Source organism: Tympanuchus pallidicinctus, unplaced genomic scaffold (genome assembly GCF_026119805.1).
Source record: "Tympanuchus pallidicinctus isolate F22 unplaced genomic scaffold, pur_lepc_1.0 scaffold1, whole genome shotgun sequence".
Classification (NCBI taxonomy): Eukaryota; Metazoa; Chordata; class Aves; order Galliformes; family Phasianidae; genus Tympanuchus; species Tympanuchus pallidicinctus.
The window spans coordinates 62,026,328-62,048,246 of record NW_026294618.1 but is presented as its reverse complement, the minus strand read 5'-3'; the positions used below and the strand labels follow the sequence as shown (position 1 = coordinate 62,048,246).

Below are 21,919 nucleotides of genomic sequence, written 5' to 3'. Positions count from 1 at the left end.
TTATCTAACCATAACAGTATTTTATCAGTAACGTCAAACTTTCATCTGTCTTTTATAGAATAACAATAATTTGGATGCCTGTTGTGCAGTTCTGTCTCAGGAGAGCACAAAATATCTCTATGGTGAAGGAGACCTAAGTTTCTCGGATGATTCTGCGATTCCTGGACTACGAAATCACATGACATCTCTTAATTTGGATTTGCAGTCACAGAACGTGTATCACCATGGAAGAGATGGAAGAATGAATGGAAGTAGGACTCTAGCTCACAGCGTTAGCGATGGACACCTTCAAACCAAGCAGCCCAACAATGAACTATTTCAGCAGGAACCACAGACTGCACCTGCGCAGGTTCCACAAGGATTTAATGTCTTTGGAATGGGTAATACAGTTAGTGCTTCTAATCCGGGGCAACATCTTGGATTTCACCTAGGCAGCAAAGGAGTATCTAACTTGTCTCAACAAACACCCAGATTCAACCCAATCATGGTAACCTTAGCCCCAAATATTCAGCCTGGCCGCAATACCCCTACGTCTTTGCACATACATGGTGTACCTCCTCCTGTACTTAACAGTCCACAGGGAAATTCTATCTATATTAGGCCTTATATCACAGCTCCTAGTGGTACAGCTCGACAGACACAGCAGCAGGCAGGTTGGGCATCTCAGTTTAATCCTATGCATCCTCAGCAAGTCTACCAGCCTTCGCAGCCAAGTCCTTGGACTACTCTTCCTACATCCAATACCACGCCACATACCTCATCGCAACACTCAACGCAGCCAAATCAGCAAGGCCACCAGACTTCTCATGTCTATATGCCTATCAGTTCTCCTACTACTCCACAAGCACCTATGATTCATTCATCTGGTAGCTCACAATCCTCTGCTCATAGCCAATACAACATTCAGAATATATCCACAGGACCTCGCAAAAACCAAATTGAAATCAAACTTGAACCACCACAGAGAAATAGTTCTTCTAAGTTGCGTTCAACTGGCCCTCGCACCTCCACTACTCCCTCTTCCCTCAACAGCCAGACATTAAGTAGAAGTCAGCCCACTGTTTACATATCGGCCAGTCCTCCAAATACTGATGAAGTGATCACACGTGGTCAGCCTAAGGTCTACATTTCAGCAAATGCCACCACAGGAGATGATCAACTTGTGCGGAACCAGCCCACGCTTTTCATATCGACAAATCCTGGAGTATCTGCCACTTCTAGGAATATGTCTGGTCAAGTAAGCATGGGTCCTGCATTTATTCATCACCATCCACCCAAGAGTCGAGCAGTGGGCAACAGCACCACTGCAACCTCTCCTCGAGTGGTTGTTACGCAGCCTAACACAAAATATACTTTTAAAATTACGGTTTCTCCAAATAAGCCCCCTGCAGTTTCCCCAGGGGTAGTCTCCCCAACCTTTGAACCTACAAACCTTCTAAACCTTCCTGATCACTATGTTGAACCAGAGGGTATCCAGCATCTTACTGACCCTGTTTTAGCACATGTGGATAGGATCAGTGATGCACGAAAATTGAGTATGGGATCTGATGATGCTGCCTACACGCAAGGTAATATTCTTAATATAAGTAGTAAAGATTTCAACCAGATTGTCAATTCAGTATGTAATCTACAGAGCGTGAAACAGTTGATAAACTTTGTGATATTAATGTTATCTTCAACTCTAGCATTCTTGAGTATTTCCTAAATAAACAAAAAAGGTTTATAAGCAAGTCATAGATTTCTTTTTATGGCAGAGACATGTCACTGAATATTTGAAGATAATTTTCATTTGTCTTAAGAAGATATGTTATCTGTTTAATGAAGTGGAGTTGCAGTGTCTTCACTTCTATGTTGTTCCGAAGGAAACATCTAAGCTCGTTTTATTTATCCTAATGATTTAAAGTTAAAAGTCTACTGGCAGACATTTGGATCAGTTGAGATACCGTTTCCATTTGATACAATTTTCATTTTTTTCTTTTTGTCAATGTTATTTAAGAAGCAAGAAAAGCAGTCTTCTAAAGCAGTTAGCGGGACAAAGTGTTTGCCTCTGTTTCCTAATGGGTGCTTGGCAATAAAATGCTGAAAGTCTTTATACTTCTCTTATGTTGTTAAAATGTGAAAAAGAGTACCATACCCAAAGATTGTTATTTTAAAGGATCGATAGTGTAATAGAAGGATAAAACTTAAATGTGATACAGTAAGCCAGTTTAAAACTTTTTTTTTTTTTTTTTTCCATTTTCATATTTTTTCACACTTTTATTACCATCCTGATGGTTTATTAACCCTGTTGTGGGCTTTTCTATGAAGTTGTTGAATAGATGTTAGGATCTTTATGCAGTGTTCAGGGTAGATGGTCAAAATAATTTCTCTTTTCAGTTTATTGGTACATTTCAGAGTTAGCAACAACTCAGCGTTGAAAAGCTGGTTTGTTCTTTGAGCACTCTAAATATTCTTCAGAGTATACTTCTTGTGTAAGTACGTTGATTAGGACACTGGAAGGGTGGTGCACATCTGGGGTACACTAGTAATAATTTTAATTTGAAAGTGATTATAGCTTATGCACGTCTTCTGGATGCAGTTGTATTGTTGGTAAGAGCCTGACTTCTGCACAGTCTCTATAGGCTAGTAGATATCAATATCCAATTTATCAAGTTGAAGCAGACTTGCAAAGCCCAGAATTCAGAAGTTTTGAATGGCACATAGCTTTTGTGGGGCCCAGCTGTTCTTGAGGCCAAGACAGATACAGTTTTTAGATCAGATGCATGATGTGGGCTGGTTTAGCTTTTGTCTCCGTGCTGGATTTGGAGAAATACCTTCATTTTGTGTAGTTCATTCAGTAGTTCATATAAAGTGCACTCCTGTTTCCCAAATTCTCTGCATTCAGGAATGTTTGGGATTTCTGGCATTATCTTGCTCTATTTCTCCTGCAGTATTTTTTTTTTTTCTGTTAACGATTTAATCTTTTGAAAGTTGAGAAGTGTGTGACTTGACTTATTGCTATGACCTTGATTTCCAGAAGACCTGCTTAGTACTGCTAGACCTAGATCGGTTACTCAGAGGTGCTCAGGTGTTTTTTTTCTTATTGTAATGGTGTGGTGGTATTGCGGTTTTGTTTTGTTTTTTAAGCATTCTAAATGTGATCTGAATTACTTCATGCTTTCCATTGTGAGAGGCATGTTCTAAGCTGCATCTAGTTTAGCAAGTGTGCAGACACCTAGGTGCTTGTCTCACTTTAATTTTAGCCAAAACAGATGAGTCGTTTCTCTGGCTATGATTAGAGAAAAAATGCATTTTCATCAGCTTTTCCATTTCTGCCCAGAATGCTCCATATCTTGGCAGGGAAAACTAAACCTGGCTAAGGATAGGAGGAATGTGGAAAGTAGAGCTGGTTTGGTGTCAAAGGAGAGCTCTTTCACTTTGTTCCAGTGAAATGGATTCATAAGCACAGGAGAACATAAGATGTTGGACCTGTCTGCAAGTAATGCCTGCCACTGTACTTTCTTTGATAAAAAGCAGAGGGATTTGATGATGACAGGATTATTCATCGTTTTTATTTCCTCTTAGACGGAAATAAGTCCTTGACTAGGATGGTAAAATATCAGAATTTCAGGTTGAGGATGAATTTCAGGGAGGATGAAACTGTTATCCTCAAGAAGGGAAGCACAGTCTGGGACAAGGATTTCAGGTGGGCAGTAGTAGCATAGGACATAAAGAGCTCAAGTCTAACCAGTATAGAGCAGAATGACCTCTGGCTGTGAGAGAATTCTCTGCTCATTGAGAACCGAGGGCAGATATTGGGAGTCCAGAGTACTGTTGTGGCAGCAGTTGGCCGTGCAGCTCTCTGATAAAGCACAGAGCTTGTCTGCCTGGTAGTTCATCTGTAAGCAGCAGTTAATTCCTTGGAATAAAGTGTCGGGTTCACATTCTGTAAATCTGAAAAATCTAAACCCCGTTGATGACCCACAGGAAGGTCGATTTTCCATGATTAAGTTTCTTTCCAGGTTTTTGTTGAGGGAGGACTTTAAAAATGCATACAAGAGAAGTATCATTATGTGTTCATACAGAGTTACAAAGTCATGAATCCAAACATCCAGAAATGAAAACATTTCAGAGCAAAGGTTATCTGCAGAGCTTTCATTCAATTACAGTGTGTGTAGGCATTCCAGTCTTCTTGATTCCATTTCTGTTTTTTTGCTGTGGTTTCTCTGCTGTTCTCTCCAGTAAGTCTCTGTGGGTAGTAGAAGTTTACTGCAGATTTTTGTTTAGCTTGCTGCCAGAACTAAAGGTTGTGCAATGCGAAAAGGAGTAGGGTAGTAGTTAGATCAAACTGATGTAGTAAAGACATTCACTGTTAGCCTGGAATACTAAGTTATATATCTCTGCAGCTGGCTTGGTGATGTCAAGAAAGTCACAGTCGGCAGGCATTTCAGAAGCAGTTGCTAATTGTATGTTCCTTGTTTTTTGGAATTCCAGTTTGAAATCCTGTGGACTTACTCATGGAAATGCTGACGGCATCCATCCACAAGTGAAGTCAATAATATTAATAATGCTAGAAAAAATCTTACTAGGAGCATGCTGAAAAGCCAAGCAAAGATAAATTTTTATGCTCATCACTTACTGTTCTCTATACGGGAGTATCAATTCCCATTAATGAAGATATTCCAATGCACAGTATAATTTTACTAATATACTTAACTGAGGTTTCAGTATATTATGTAAAGTGCCCTATGGATGAAAAGGTGAAATTTGGTTAGACGCTAAAAATTTGCTACTTAGAAGTATTTTTGTATTACGTGCAGTCACTGTGCACATAGTCTTATGTTGAATAATGAGGCTAAACATTTATTAGTAATTCCTTATTCTCTGCAGAGCATCCAGCCTGTATAATGGGCAGGCAGCTGTGCTATGAAGAAAATACATTAATCTTGGAATAAAATTTTCAGTTTAGTGTTTTCCTGCTAGTGAGTTTGCTTTAAGTCCATTTTAACTAAGTCCCTTAGTTCACTACTGCTTGGCTTTTGACTGACATTTCTGTAATTTTTATCTTCCAACTTTGAGAGGGGCTGGTATGCTGCATAGTGAACAGACTTACCTGTAGCAGGTATAGATCATTATGTGGATGTACATTTAATTATCATTTATTTGACACCGTGATTTAATGTAAATATACTGATTGCAAAACTAGTTAGTAACTTGACGTTTTGCACAGTTCTCCTTTTTTGTTTCTCAAAGTTTTTAAAGGTTTCAAAAGAAAGAGAAGCTGCAGGAAAGAAACTTAAAGTCTTAACCAGGCCTCACAGATGTTCAGAAATAAAAGATTTGAGTGATACATCTATGCCCCAGCTCCAAGAGGCCTCCAGTTAGTTGCATGATGTGAGATAGGAAAATAGCCTTATATTTGGTTCTGTGTATCAGGCATATACACAAAGTGGAGCACAAACAAAAAGTGAAAAGAGTGTTGGAAGGGGGAAACAAACAAATCAGAACTGTTGACTTTGCATAGTAAATGATGGAATTTCCTAGAGTTTAAAATGTGGATTTTGAAAATATGCACAAACAGCATTCTTAAAAATGTCACTGTTCTATTGATGCAGAGTAACTGCATTACCAGAACTCCACTTTCCTCCAAATTTGACCAAGAAATCCTGAGTCTGAAAATTCATAGATCTGTAGTGTAGGGTGAAATCACTGCGTTCCTGGATTAGCTTTTATGTTAGAAACACATAAACGGTGTTTGTTTAAAATTCACATTCACAAGTTGCATTCGGTACCTGTTAGAATGGGTCTCTGGTATAGCGGCAGTGACCTTCTGTCCTGCACAGTTTCTTGCTTCCTGTAATTACAGTGGTTTGCAGCTGTTTCGTGGTTAAGTGCCACTGTTTCCTTTGACATTGAAGTGCACATCTGCCAGAGAACTGAAGTGAGCTGCTCTTTCCAGTCAGCTGAGCATAGAATGCAGAAACTGAAAAAAGCTGAAGGTGCACAGTATCCTGTTTCCACCCGATGAAAAAACTGGTCATCAGAACTGTTCAAATTGTGGTACGCTAACAGTGAGACAAGGAGGAAGTTTTTATATTTCTCATAATAGGGTGGTTACAATAAGTAGCTTAGTTTTAAGGATGTCTGAATATAAAGTGCAAGCCTGAGCCTTTCTGGCTTGTATTGCAATTAGCCTTTAGAGAGTAAACTGTGATGTGCCAGTGCTGCCCACACAGGTAGAATTTTGTTCCTGCCAGTAACACAAGATTATCAAGTGTAGGCCATTAAACGTCTCCACTAGAGCTATTACCTGAATTGTGTGAGGGCTGCTCTAAAAGTAATGGCTCCTATTTTATTATGTTGGCCCATAACACCGGAGGTGGATGTTGGTGGTATGGCAGTAGAGATTGAACCTTCCCACCAATATTCCATTGCATTTTGTTGCCGTGTGACAGATGGCATCAGAGGGGCAGTCTGACAAGTTGGCATCTGACATAGAAGTATGTATAAATGAAGGATGTCTCATTGAATCCCTCCAAACAGGAAAAATGGCACCCATTGACATTCATCATGCTTGCTCAGCATTTCTGGAGACCAAACTGAATGTGAGCACAGTGAGGTTTCAACACTGGTGACAGTGGCAGTGGGTCACCTCCACTGGTGTGCATATTGTTACAAGCGTGGCATGCAGGCTCTTGCTCATGGCTGGTGAAAATGCATAGCTAATGGGGGTGACTGTGTTGAAAGAGAGTGTTCTGTGGCTGAGAACTTGCTCTATTAAACAGTGTTACTGATAGGAAGCTTTAGGCTGGAAAGACCCTACATAGTTTTGTCGGAGGTGCACTTTATAGTTTTCTCTTAACATTTTCAGTTGCTCTGATCAACACTAGGGGGGGCTGATTACTTACCTGCTGCTCTTTATTAGTAAGTACTGAGGAGGTGGGTGGATTTTGTCACCTCATTATTTTTCTACAGCTGCCAAGTTAATATTTATTCAAAATTGCTACATTCTATATAAAATCCACCACTTGAACCAATGTCTTGTCAGTTCCTTATCCAAGTTATTTTTAATAGAAAATGTTTAGCACTGCAGTGTCAAATAATTATTTTTCTTTAATAGTAATATAAATTTTATAACGAGTGTGTTTAAAATCTTTTGGGACTTAAAATAGTAAAATAGTGGCAAAGATGCTAGGAGAGCAAATGAAAATGCTGTGGGGCATCCATCAGTCCTTTCTGCCCCTTGCCATTCCATAATGACAGCTGAATTTCTAAACCAAAGATGTTGGAGAATATTGAAATGAGTTGTTTGCTTTCCCTCTACAAGAGGGAAAAAAGCCCTTCAAAGAGTTGCTCTTATTCGTGGTCATACTCATGAGTGTGTCTGTGTCCTGGAGGCACTCTGATAATGCTCTTTCTCACCTTCCACATCCAGCATTATTGCTGCTAACTGACGGCCTGCATCTGTAGTTGGACACATCTGAGGAGTTCCACATCTGCTTGGTAGCTCGCAGCTGTGTTACTGTAGGTCACATACCAGTAACTTGGCCTTCAAGGAGTTGATTCAACAGTAATACCAAGGCAGTGAAATTAGAAGAGTCTTGTCTAAAAGTGGAAAAATAAGCCTGGAAGGAAGAAGGCTTTGTGATTTCCTTGCAAGAATAGGGGCAAAGTAGTCTTCGATTCCCTTTCTTTATCACTGCAGCTGTTTTTCTAGCTCCTGGAGATCATAAATAGAAAAAAAGTTCTTCAGTTATTCATAAAATGCTGTTCAACTGGGGAGGCTGTCCTTTGAGACTACTTAACTGATGATTCCCTGACGATTCAACAAAAATCTACGTCTTGGAGTTTTGGTTTCTGCACTTTTATGCTCCAGAAGAGCATAGCTGCACCTTCTGTTGTAGCGTGGATAGTGGCTACCACAAATAAATGGATGTCTTTATATAAACAATTCTAAATTGAACAAAATCAAAAGGTAGAAACCTTTACAGTTCTGTCATTTCATTATCTTTTAAACATGTAACTCAAAAACCTGGACTGAGTCTGGGTGCAGCCTTGTGGTTCTTTAACTGTACAAAAATAGTTTGGCACAGTTCCTCCTTCTGAGGAAAGGCCAAGCATGATGTGTGAATGAAATGACAGGAGTTGCAGTGAAGGACAGTTCTACCTGCTGAAAATGAGAAAAGTTTCATCTTTTTTATATGCTTTTTTTTTTTTTTTTTTTTTCTTTTTTTCCCCAGTGATGCTACTGTGCAGGAAACGTAGCCAACCAAATTAGGAGTGCAGATTCATTAAATTTTGCATTTCAGCCAGTCTTGTTTAAACAGGTTGTTTCTGAGGAAGATTTCTGTCTTTTTTAGTACTTTGTTATTGCTGTTTCTCATTCATTTCTAAAGTGCTATAGAAGATACCTATATTTAATAATTTAATTGATGAATGACTATGCAGCAGTTGAAATGATTGGGTTTATTTAATAAAATCCTTCTTTCACCTGTGCTGAAAGTGCACTGTTCCTTTGAGCAGCGTTGTCTGCTCATGTGGTGATACTTTGCAGTATATCTATCTTTAATGAAATAAACTCTTTAAATTGTATGTATTCAATTGCTTGTTCTACTTATGTTCTTTGCGTTTAAAAAGATCTGGTTTAAACGCTAACTTGATTGTCTCTAAATCAAGTCTTCGTATGCCATTTAATTTATGAATAGTAAGCAGTAAGAGAAATTAGAAGCTGAGCTAATGGTTGGGAGATGAAATAACTCACAGTCCAGCCTCCGTGATAAATATAGCTGATGTTTACCAGCAGTATCGCTTGTAGTACTTTCTGTTTTGGTTTCACTTGATGTCTCCTGCTATGAAAAGAATACTGGATTGTGTTCCAATCCAAATAGCAACAAAATGAAAAATTTCATTTCTTACCTACCATAGTGCTCTGTCATGCAGCTATCTCTGAAGTCTACATCATGCCATCTCTTTCACGTGAGCAGGCAAAACACAATGCAAGGAAATGTTTATTAACTTCTGAAAGCTCTTCTCATAGTTTTGCTGGATTATTAAAAAAAGACTTTTGCAGATAACAGCTAGATTTTGCATGATCTTCTGTTACGTTATGTGACTTTCTCACTGTATTTACTTGTTGTCTGTGATTGATTTATGCTGTTTTGCAAAATGCAATGTGTTTTTTCTTCTGGCAGAGGCTTTCTTGTGAGGAGAATGGAAAAAGAATCTGTAGAAAGTTTGTCTATATTTTCCCAAAGGAATACTAGCTTTCATCTTTATCTGATGTTGTCACAAGAAGGGATAATAAAGTAGATAAAATGGGACTTTATGTATTGCAGCTTTACTGATACATCAGAAGGCCAGGATGGAGCGACTTCAACGAGAACTTGAGATTCAAAAGAAAAAGTTGGATAAACTAAAATCAGAGGTCAATGAAATGGAGAATAATCTGACACGAAGGCGGCTGAAAAGATCGAATTCTGTTTCCCAAATTCCATCAGTAAGTTGAAACGGCTGTAGGCTATGAGCCTAAACCACAAGCATGGGCTGTTGCAGCAAATTAAAGGAATAGCTGCTCGTATGTTGACAATATATTAGCAGTAGGTAGCATACCTAGAATTAAACAGGTGAACAGTGTAGTGCAGAGTCTAAATGTATTATTTAGCCATCAACCTTTCAGTTCACCAGTTGCTGCTGCTTTCAGAGTCACAAAAGATTTGCACCTGGTGGTCCTTCCTGATGTTTTTAAAGGAATGGTCACCTAAAGGCTTAGATTACTTAATGCTCATATGGCTGTCCACAGAGTATTGTTTTCGTGCATATACTAATCTCAAAAGAAAACTGATAAAGCACCGGTTTTCAGTCCAGAAGATGGCCATTGATCTGGTGGACCATTGGCTGTGTTCTAACCACAATCTGGAGTTTGTTCAGTCAGCTCTGAAGTCTGATGAGAGGAGAGTTCAGTGGGTCTGAAAGCTTTGTCAAAGCTTATGCTTGGACAAATGAAACAATAAGGGAAAATTCTTTTATCTTCACTTCTGAAATGACTACCTATGTGTGAATGATAACTGATAATAAAATGGGGGCACTTAGTCTAACAAGCAGATTTATTTTTTCAGCTGGAAGAAATGCAACAGTTAAGAAGTTGTAACAGACAGCTGCAGATAGACATAGATTGCCTAACCAAAGAGATTGATCTTTTTCAAGCAAGAGGTACAGTATGTTCTTAGTACGTCAACAAGTGTCATTGTTAATTTTACTTTCTCCTTTCGCTGTCTGCATGTATCAGAAGTGGCTGTGTTAAAAATACATGCACTGTGTCATCAGTGTATGCGCTGTTTGCAAAATCATTTTAATTTAAGTGGAACTATGAAAGTAACTGTGTTCTAAGCCTTTTGTTCTGTCAGCTATACGATTTTCCTAATCCTGTGGTTGTTCCTATCTCTTAATTCTCTCCAAAGAGAGAATTGTGATGCCATTTGTTTAAAAAATACTGGGGAAAAAAAGCTCTTTGATCACTTGAATATCAAAGACGAGGGGAAAAGTTTTCTAAATGGTGTAGTCATACCTACATGTCCTTTCTTGTCTTGCATTTCTGTCTTGTATTCAGCATTAACAAACAAAATACCTTTGTAACACTGTGCTCTCCTCCTTCAACTTTCTGTCTACAGAGACACAGCCTTTGGTCGTGAAGGAGAAACTGAGACAACTGAGACAGTTAATTGCTGCCAGCACAATGTCTCCGTCTCTCCTTGCTCCCCGTTCTTGTCAGTGTGTAGAGCACTACTGTGCTTTACCTGTAGACCCTTCACAGAGCTAATACTGCACTCTAACCCAGGGGGGGAAAGGAAAGAAATTGGGATTACTGGAAACATCTGCAGCTGGTGCGAGGGAGAGACGGGAAAGGAGGAATGAGGCAGTGAGAGAGAAGGGACTGGTGCTTTCTGCTTTCAGCACTGGCAGGCTGTTGGATCAGCTCAGTCGTGAGCCGTGCGAGTTCTCCTTTAGACAGAGTACCTGCACATAAGGAGAAAGTAAAAAGCTGTCCAGGACATAATGCGTAGGTCATACATATCTTCAGTGCAGTTAGAATTTATGAAAATTAGGTAAAATTTACAAATAAAATGCAGTTAAATAATTATAAGTTAATAGTTATAAAATCTTATAAGAATGGGGGAAAGTGATAGTTTAAAGAGATTGGGCAGTTAGCTAAAAACCAGGCTGTGCAAGTGTGGACTCCTGAATTTTGTTTCTGACATTCTTATATTGCTTATTTTATTAAGTTTGTGTATTCTTGATGCTACAGATATCTCATGCAGGTCCACACTGACACCTGGATATGAAAGATAAGCTCAATCATAACTACTGGAAAAAAAACCAAAAAATTTGCTTTTGTACCCAAGTGTGTTTTAAAAATAGTTGCACATTATTTTCTTCTTCTTTTTTATTATTTTTAGGACCACATTTTAATCCCAGTGCTATTCATAATTTTTATGATAATATTGGATTTCTTGGTCCGGTGCCACCAAAACCCAAAGGTATTGTATTACTAAAATTTGTTTTTTTCTGCTAATGTCTGGTTTGCATCTAGTACTAAGGTCTTTCCCATGATTGTAGATGAAATATTGACTGTAAAACAGATGATTTCTTCAAAAGTATGCAGTTTTTGCTATTCGTATTCAGGAAAAAGAAGTGTATTAAATGAGATGTGCTTAAAGATGGCTAATAGTTGCAAGATAGTTGAATGGAAACATCCATCTTTTTAGAAATGAACGTAAGATACAGGAGTGAAACTCAGATTTCTTTGTCATTGTCCTTGGTGAGGAATGGTTTTGGTCACTGTCCTTGGTGAAGTTACTTATTACAGTAACTCAGTTACTTAGACTGGAGGATTTCCTTGCGCTTGCACAATTTACGTAATGGTCTCAAGTAGCTGAAGAAAAGAGGGATGTTACTAATAGTGCAGTCAATGTTCTGGAACTTATTCATCTTGGACATTTTGCTTCCCCTTGAATTTTTGCATGTGATTTTTTTTTTGCCCTAGTGGGACATCACATAAAACAGAATTAGCTCTCGTGTGTTACATAAAGCAAAGAATGAAATTTGTAACAGCATCATAGTGTGACCTAAAAAGACCACCAGATGGAATAATTAATCCATTACTGTTTCTGTGCAGTTGCTCTGTGCAGGTGAAGTTTTCTGTATATTGTGTGTGTCTGAATGGTCATAGCGTGCAGTAACTTTCACCACAGAATCTCTTCTGAAGAGAATTCTCTTTCAGAATGTCCTACTTAAGTTCATTTTTCTTTTATCCTTTAAATTCTGTGCAGCTCTTCCAGACTGCTACTGCTCTTCATGTTTTATACGTTTGTTTTTAGTGCTCCATTATCTAGGCTGCTGATGAAAACTGGAGCAAAAATAAATCCACGCACGGTCCTTTAAGATGTGCTGTTTTTATAGTTGGAGCATGAAGAATGTCAGAAAGTACAGAAAGTATCAGTTTTGTCAACTGTTTTGTGTAGTTCCCTCTACAGTGAATAAATCTAAAAGCTGTTGCTTTTTTCCCACCCACCAACCTACTGTAGACGGAAATGAAAATTAGTTTTCCATTAGTAGTTGTTAACATTTGTATTGGAATTCAAAAATACAATCAAAGCTGGGCTTTGATTTTTCTTTTGTGTATCTGACTGCCTTTCTGGTTTGGGGAGAGTTGCTGATATTCATTCTGGAGACAAAATATTAAATACATGGAAAGGCTACAGAGTTCTTAGTTCACATCATTGTTCATAGACTTCAGACTTCATCTTTTGCATGGTTCACTGTGCTGATATTTGTTCCCTATGATTCTAAATTTTATCTCATGCAGTAGCTTTGAGCCCAAGGGGGGCTGCTCAAAGTTTTGTGTAGCTTGCTTTGTACCATTTGACTGACTTACAGTCAAGATGTAGTCAAGAGGGTGATTAAAAGCGATTTCTGTTGCTAGTAATAACTGCAGCTTTTGGAGGAACAAGATGGTTCTCAGTTATTGAAATCGTCGTCTCAAAATTCTTTCCGTGCTGTTCTTAGTAACTGTTTGTCTTATCTCTCCCATATCACAGATCAGAGGTCCATTGTGAAAACACCAAAGACTGTTCCAGACGCAGATGAAGATGAGGGAGCTCAGTGGAGTTGTACTGCCTGTACTTTTTTAAATCATCCAGCCTTAAATCGCTGTGAACAGTGTGAAATGCCCAGGCATTTCTGAGCCAACAGGCCCGTATCTTCTGTAAAACCACAGCAAACGTACAAGGAACTATCCAGTCATTGGGGGCAGAAAAAGCATTTATGTGTAGGATTTTGTAAAATTGAAGGCGTGGTGAGATGGTGTTTTGTAATGTTAAATGTCAGCCCACAGAGCTAGTAATGCCTCAGTGTTGTGTCACAGGCAGTTGAAATTCATCGGCTGGAAGGTAATCTGCTGAAAGACTCAGTTGCCAGCTGCCTAAACCATGTACAGTATTACCATATCCCAGTAGCACGCACCGTGTTCAGTGCTTGGGTGTTGCCCATCCTCTTCTCTGCCCCGAAGTCACTACTGAATTTTGACAGGGGAAAGGAATAGAGTGCTCGCATTTTTGTTTTCAGAGCTTTCAGTGAAACACTACATGCACAGAGGAAATTTAAAAGGAACAAGGTTTAACTGTTTAAACTGTTTGCTGCCACATAGTGCCTTTGATAAAGGGAGGAACTTCACAAACCAGTGGTACTCTTTGCCTTGTCTTCCCTGAAAACATCTCTGTGAAGCCAGAAATCAGTACGATCACAGCTAAAGACGAAAAGGAAAAACTGCATGCGTTGTCTGTACAATACACACAGTGAAATACCCCAAAGCTTTTCCTACTGTACATAGCTCTAGAGCCTGCTTTAAGTGATTTCTTTTCTTCACCTTTATTATTTTCTTGTACTTCTGTATGTATAGTGTAATAGTCTTTTTGTTAACTTTCTTTTTTTTTTCCCTTTAAGTGATTAAGCACGATCATGTCCCTTTTTTTTAAGCTTTTATCTGAGAGAAACAATGCCTTAAAATAAGAGCATTAATAAGAAACTATGCACAAAATAGCTTTCCTCTGCTCATTCTGTACATTGCTCTTGTAAATGCTGATGATCTGTGAAGACCTGCAGATGCAGCGTGGTAAAAGTGCAGGAAAAGTTGGAAGAGTTATGCATATAGTTCACTCTGTACACTGAGTTTTACGGTGGGTGACACAAGGTAGCATTTTGTCTGGCGTGAGGAAATAAACTAAGAAACTTTCAACCCACCAACAGATCAGCTTCCGATTTAAGCTTGCTTCATCTGCTGGGTATCTTGCAGACTCCTGAAGAGAGATTCATTGGGGAAGTACACACAGTGCCAAATCAACAGCAGCAGCATCATACAGCTTTGTTCAAGAACTTTAAATGCTTTCCTGTTTTGGCAGCCAGTTTCTAAACATGACTTGTGGTGAAGTCTCATATTTATAGAAAACAAGGATAGCAATATTTAGGACAACTGAAATAAAGGCTGGAAAAAAGAAATCAAACAGACTTGAACACTGAAGCAACCTCAAGCATCTCTTTTTTTGATGATCTATTTTTTTAAGGAAAATATTCACGTGATCGGGAATGTACGTAACAGATGGAGAAAATGGAATTACAGTATGTATGAAAGACAGCACACGATTATGTAGCAGCACTTAAAGTGAGGCTGGAGGGAGTGCTAACTATGTAGCAAGAGACAAAGTAGACTGTCACCCACTGTAAACATTTGCCAGTGGACATTTTCATTAGGAATTTTACAAGTGATCTATGTGAATACACAAAGGCCTTTGTTTTGAAGGCTTTGCATTTTTTTATGTGGGAAGAAAATGCCAATCCCAGGTAATTAGGCAGTAGACCCAAAGCACTTGCATTCAATGCATTTTGTCTATAAAATGAGGCCTTGTTTTTCAGCTTCATCTGCAGTTCTATGTGAAGATTGACAAATCAGTTTTTACCTGTTTATTAATAAAACCTAATTTGGATATCTTGAGTTGATGGTTTTGTGATTTAGCTGGGTAAACTGTCTTTGTAACAGATAAGTTATTTATAAAAATTAAAAAAAAAAAATTATATTCTAATGTTTGTTTTTGTGTTTACTTATTCCATGCTGTGGAACAAGAGAATGCTCAGCAGAGCAGTAAGTATTAACAGTATTAAAAATCAGATGATTTCTTACGACCACAGGTTTCGTGTGAACTTCTGGCTTGTACCTTGCCTCCATTCATTGCAATGGGAGGAGAGGACATGGCAGATGTACTCAGTATGCTTCAAGGGTATATGACTTCTAAAAATAGTTTTCTAATTCAAAGTGAGCAACCGCACTGTCCAAGGTAATGTATGAAATACTTCTGTGCACTATTAATGTAAATATAGTTTAAAGTCTAAGCTTTATTTTGTTGCAGTGTACATTGTAATAGACATGGAATGTTCCTGGACACGTCTCTTTCACTTGCTCCATTTAGAGGAAGACTTTGTATGGTACTTGTCCTTTCCTGAGACACAGAATTTTACCTCATGGTTGTTGTGTTCCTTCTGTATTTCATGCCACGTATACTATTGGACCCTGCTTCAAATTGATGTCAATATATCAACATAGCACTGTTGTGTTATAAAAGGGTGGGATTTTAAGACTAAATTTTTTGAAGGTGAAGCAGAACTAGATTTCACAGCTGAATTTTCTCCTTTTCTTCTTGGAAGATAAATATAAAACACTGAATGCAGTAAGGTTAAATTCATCTCCTGAGTGTCGGTAGTTTGTCTTGGATACTGACTGGTGCTTTTACATTTCTGTAATTTCTCTGTCAGGGATCTGTGTAATTGTTAAATACAAATAGAGGATGCCCTTTCATAGCAGAAAGGGAGAAATATGCTTCTTGACTTTCAGAGATACTCGTATTTATTTTTCATGACTGAAATGCTCATCGTTGGGGACAAACTTCAATGTTGGAATAACTTCAGTAATGCTGGCAGTGAAACTAAGATGAGCTGGGCTGCTCTCGTGTCTGTTCTGTAGAAGGGATTTCAGTTCGTGCTGTTACAGCTTTCTAGGTAAGTCAGAAGATTCCGCAGTCACCAGTGAGTCCTGTTGCTTAGGAGTATGGTTCTGTTTCGGATTAATATTTGGTAATTTCTGTCCCACCTAGAGATTATAAAACTGTGATCAGTATTGCCACCGGTCTGTTTTATCTGTATGAGTTTAGAAACCAGTTCTGTGACCTTGAATTGTACATGTTCACTGTAAATTGTAGGTGCCCAGAGAGAACTCATTTCCATGTTAAGGAAAGCATCCTTTTAAGTGTTGCATTTCTTGAATCGTATTCCTCTACCTTGGTTGTATGTTGGAGCCCAGACACAAATTAAAGGAAGAGTTGATTGTAGATACTGAAGGAGGGTGTGTGTGTGTGTGTGTGTGTGTGTGTGTGTGTGTGTGTGTGTGTGTGTCTGTGTGTCTGTGTGTCTGTGTGTCTATGCTTTTCAATACAAATAATTCGGTATTCCAAAACCAGAGTATTGCTAAAATTATAGAAGAAATCTTGCTGTAATGAACTGGATTCTTAGTAATTTTTGTGGAGTCATGGCAACTCTTACTAATATTTGGTTCTAGCTTCAGATAGCAAGGAAATTGTTTGACTTATTTTATCTTTTGTTTGGTTTTTGTTTGAAATTCTTTTCCTTGTAACTTGAATGGAAAGCACAAGTGTTAAAGTTCTGATTCATTTTTAGAATATAATTGTTGCAGTCCTTTTTCCAACCCTGACTATACTTGAGTATCTTTAAGTGCTAGTTTTGAAGAACAGTCTTTTTGATTCTTATGTAGTCCAGTATATCTCTTGAGGTCCATGTTTGTACAGGCTACAAAGAATGAGAGAACTGGAGTTGTTAGTATGAAATACTTGAGGACTGCAGACTCCATGATGAGCTTAGGTGGTACAGAAACCCTTGATGCTGAACATGGAGAATGATGTGATTATTTTTTTATTTTTTATTTTTGATGTAATTCTCAGTGTTTTTTATTTGGCTTTCTGTGACAAGCAATTCTGCACCAGTGGTGTGCTTTCTCCAGTAGCAGTTACTCAGATACTACCATCTTGAAGGAAGGAAGGGCGCTAAGAAATACTTCTGTGTATGTAAACATCAATGTAAACGTAGTTTAAAGCTTTATTTTCTTGCAGTGTATGTTGTAATAGACATGGCAGGCTCTTTTCAGCAGTGCACAGTGCTAATGCAAGAGACAGTGGGCACAAACTGGAATACAGGAAGTTCCAGCCAAACACCAGGCAGCATTTCTGCACCATGCAGGTGACGGAGCACTGGACATGCTGCCCACAGAGGCTGTGGGGTCTCCTCCTTGGTGATCTCCAAACCCTGCCTGGACACGGCCCTGGGCACCCTGCTCTGGGTGTCCCTGCTTGAGCAGGGGTTGGCCCAGATGGATCCTGAGGTCCTTCCCCACCTCAGCCAATCTGTAGTTCTGTTCATAGTGCATGTCATGTGCAAGCTTATTTGGAATAATAAATCACTGTCATATTGAATGCGAGTGCAATTTTAGGAGAAAAATAGCGTATCACTTTGTGTTTGCTTATTGTACGCAAATGAGCCATTTGGGGTGATTGTATAAACCTCATTCTACATTTGTTTAATGGATGTGCACTGTTATGGTTTTAAATTGTCGTGCTGTTTTTCCACACAGTTTACAGGAACGCAGTGCCAATGCAGTTTCGATGTAGTTAACTTGGTAACAAATTGAAGCATTTTAATGTGTTGGGTTTTTTTCTTATTGAGTATTCAGTAAGCACATCCAGCTTGTGCCTGATACGCTTTGCCTTATTTCAGGTTCCTTTTATTGTTCAGATCCAGGGTTGAGAAAAGATGTGGCAGTGTGGAAGAGTTGTAGTAATGAATGCTTTTGTTCTTAATATGCAAAAACAAGTGGTGGTTGCACCCCACTAATTCACACATTTAGATATGGTGAGCATAAATCCACAAACTCGGAGTTGGAAAGGAGGTAAATAACAGGACCTTAATATGTGTGACTGTGAAGACTTTCTGTGTTCTTGGTCCAAAGTGCTGTCCTTAGAAATCCATTGGTATTAGTAAGTGGTTTTATCACATATTGGAGCCAGTCATGAGAGGGAATTCGTTGTTTCCGTGTGGTTCATTGAATTGATCAGTGTGTTACAGTCTTCAGCAGCATGACCAGATATGTTTCTGATAGAAACATAAAATATTTCTGTTTCTTTGCAGACTCATACAATGCAGTATTAAATAAGATAAGCAGAATAGTGGTAGGGTTAGGAAAAGTAGCATCAGAATACTGTGCGTTTTTGTGATTTTTACTTGAGAAGCAATGGGAAGCCTGGTCTGGTTGGGAAGCACCCAAAACCTTTTTAACACAGAGCTCCTTTCCTCTTACCTAACAGATGTGCAGATGTCACTGTTACCTGTGTACAAGGCATTTGGCCAAAGCAGTTTGGCTAAAGAGACTTGAAGAGGAGGGGGAAGCAAACAGTGCTGTGAGAAGAACCTTCTTTCGGAGCAGCTGAAGCAGTAACAGGTCTGGAGCTTCATGCTGGAAGATTTATGATACCACTGTAGAGTCTCTGCCTCCTCTGTAACCTGTGAAGACATCCTAAAAATAATGTGCTTTCTCATTTTTTCCTTATTTGTCTTCATGTTACAATGGCTTTTTCCTGGTGCCAGACAAAGTGAAAACTTGGAGAAGCAGTGAAACGATCACAGATGATGCTTAACAAAAACTGTGGGGATCCTTCAGGTGGCAATGCCACCACAGCAATGCACAGCCAGGCACTTATCTCATTTATCTCAGCAATATTGTTAAGTCACTGGTCCCAGAAGATGCTCCTCTGCTGACAGGATGGCTTTGTTCTTCTCTGTTCCCCAGCTTTGCCTCTCTTGTCTTCTCAGCTCTCCTTTTTCGCTCTTTAATTAGAGATTCGAGCAACCCCACGGGAAGTGTGCTGTGTTTTGTTGCAGTTATCCAGTGCACCCAGTGAAGTCTGGAACTAAAGCTGGCATACATGTTCTGTTTTCTCCCCAGTGTGTTTTCCTTCTCTGTGGCCAGAAGTCAGTAAATAAGACGTGAGGATAGAAAAGGCTATCTTCTGACATGCCTGACACAATTATCAAGTGACTGTCCTGTGAAGTGCTTCGTCTGCAACAATCCTTTGTTGGTAGCCAGGCTCTGCACACTGACAGTTTATAACAGAGAGAGGCTGTTGGATACCATTATCACAGAGTGGGGTGGGAACTTGAAGCTTGGATGCAATTCAGGGCTGTGCTGCAAACTCGGCAGTGTGCCTGGGGGAGGCTACCCGAGCTGCCTACCTCAGCTCCCAGTCTGACCATTCAGCAGCTGTAGGATCACCTTCTTCATTTTTGCAGTTTCCAAAGCCCATTCCCCTGTGACTGGGGAAGCATTTGGAGATGCATACCTCTTCCACTGTCCTTCATGTTAATCAGATCTTTAAGGATGTCGTCCCTGTGCCTGAATCTTAAGGTTTGCGAGAAATACGGCTGTGTGTTCCAGGTTTGTACTGTGCCAGTGTAACTAAGATGCTGCTGTGCTTAATAACACGAAAATAAAAACCACAGCTTAGCAGTTGGCTTCAGAAACATTTCTTAATCCTTTGGCACAGATGTCATGTTGAGCATTTTTTTGAGATGAAGGACATGACAAATGCTTTCCCTCTTTAATAATGATTACCAACTTTTTTTTTCTACTGAGCTTAGTATTTATAAATCAAATTTCTGTAGGCTGTTTGAACCTAGGAAGCCACGTGCTGCAGGGCATGGCCAGTTCTGTCCCTTCAAGTCCACTTTCAGCCATGGGAGTTTGAGCTACAAAAAGCAGAGATGCAAGCTACCCATGGCCAAGAGTTTAAAGCCATTTCCCCTTGTCCTTTCACTATCTACCCCTGTAAAAGGTTGGTCCTCCTATTTGTAAGCTTCTCTCAAGTACTGGAATGCTGTGCTGAGGCCTCCATGGAGCTTCTCCACTCCAGGCTAAGCAAGCCTAATTCCATCAACCTTTCTTCGTAGAAGAGGTGCTCCAGCCCTCTGCTTATCTTTGTGGTCCTCCTCTAGACCTGCTTTCTTGTTCTGGGGGTCCCAAGCTTGGATAGGACTACTTCATACAGGGCTTTGCGAGGGCAGAGCAGAAGGGGGCAATCATTTCCCTCACTCTGCTGCCACCCCTCTGTTGATGCAGCCCAGGTTGCCCTTGGCATTCCAGGCTGCAGGCACACACTGCTGGCTCATATTTTTAATCTACAAGGACCTCAAGTACTCCTCTACAGGGCTGTCCTTGAGGATTTCTTCTCCCGGTTTAGAAATACCTGAGATTGCTCCCACTCAAGTGCAGCACCTTGCACTTGGCCTTGTTAAACCTCATTATGTTCACATAGGCCCACTTTTGAAACCTGTACTGGTCCCTCTGGATGGCTTCCCTTCCTTCTGTTGTATCAGCTGCACTGCTCGGCTTGGTGTCATCTGCAGACTTGCTGAGGGTTTATTCAATCCCACTGTCTACATCACTGATAAAGATGTTGAAGAGCACCAGTCCCAAGATGGACCCCTGAAGGACACCACTCATGACTGGGCTCCACCTGGATATGGAGCCATTGCCTTTGGCTGCAACTGCCCGAACAGTTCTTTGTCCAATCTTCACATCCACGTCTCTCAAATTTAGAGGTGAGATGTGGTGCTGGGACCATATCAAAGGCCTTGCAGCAGTACGGGCAGGTGGCATCAGCTGCCTTTTCCTTGTTTGCTGATGTTGTCACTCCATCATAGAAATCCATCAGATAGCTCAGGCACAATCTGTGCTTGGTGAAGCTGTGCTGGCTGTCTCGGATCACCTCTTCATCTTGCATATGCTATAACATCTCTTCCAGAAGGATCTACTCCATGATCTTTCCAAGCACAGAGGTGAGGTTCACCGGCCTTAGTTCCTTGGGTCATCCTTTCTCTCTGTCTTAAAAATGGGAGTGACGTTTCACTTTCTCCAATCATGAGGGACTTCACTTAACAGCCACAATTTTTCATATATAACTGAGAGTGGCTCAGCAACCACGTCAGCCACTTCCTTCAGGAGGCTGGTATGCATCTCGTCTGACCCCATAAACTTGTATGCATTCAGTCTTGTAAGGTGGGTTTGGATTTACTCAGCTCATACTGTGAGTGAGATTTTGCTCCCACAGTACCTGCCTAGAGGTTCAATGCCCCATTCATGTTTTGAAGCAGGGACTGGATCACTGCAGCTGGAAGCATCCTTATTACTAGCGTAGAGCTGTATTCCACCATACTTTTGCTCTCTTTGTAGCTATTAATTCTATGTTTTGGCACTGGAATGGCACAGCCTCATGTGGGGTGACTGCAATGCTGAGGTTAGTGCTGCTCTATTGCTTGGTCACAGCTGCCACTTTCTAACAGCGCTTTTAACTGAGACCAGAAGGAAGTTGTTGCCAAATGTTGCATAAATACATAAAAATCACGTGAATTATTTTTCTGATTATTTTATTCATTCAAGACAAATATGTATATATTATTTTCTGCATTTTGACTGTATGCGTTGAGCCAGATCTCAGAACAGCAATGTAGTTCACTTCACAGCACAGTTGGATTTTGCTGTTGCTACTGTAGCCTAATCCTTTTTCTTCCTTGTTTTATTTATTTTCTTTTTTTAAGGAACAGACATTTAACTGCAAACTTACAGCAAACCAGTGAGTAAAACATACCAGGGCAGATGCTGAAGATAAAAATCAGTGGTAGGTAGTGTTAATCTGATTGCTCGTTCTGATTGTTCTGCCCATCATCAGTCAGCATCTTCTGTGGGATCCTCTAAACCATCAGCTACCGCTCGTGTTTA

General features: G+C 39.7%; 1 protein-coding gene across 3 annotated transcripts in view; it reads left to right on the top strand.

Annotated features, from left to right (window-relative positions):
• TAB2 (TGF-beta activated kinase 1 (MAP3K7) binding protein 2) overlaps positions 1-15,110 on the top strand; it is a 61,727-nt gene extending 46,617 nt beyond the window's left edge. For all 3 annotated transcript variants that reach the window (XM_052681650.1, XM_052681659.1, XM_052681668.1), the window contains 5 exons: positions 59-1,568; positions 9,315-9,475; positions 10,095-10,188; positions 11,433-11,513; positions 13,074-15,110. In XM_052681650.1, coding sequence (XP_052537610.1) covers positions 59-1,568; positions 9,315-9,475; positions 10,095-10,188; positions 11,433-11,513; positions 13,074-13,219 — 1,992 coding nt within the window. In that variant the 3' untranslated portion in view covers positions 13,220-15,110. The remainder of the gene's footprint in view (positions 1-58; positions 1,569-9,314; positions 9,476-10,094; positions 10,189-11,432; positions 11,514-13,073) is intronic.
• The last annotated feature ends 6,809 nt before the right edge of the window (positions 15,111-21,919 follow it).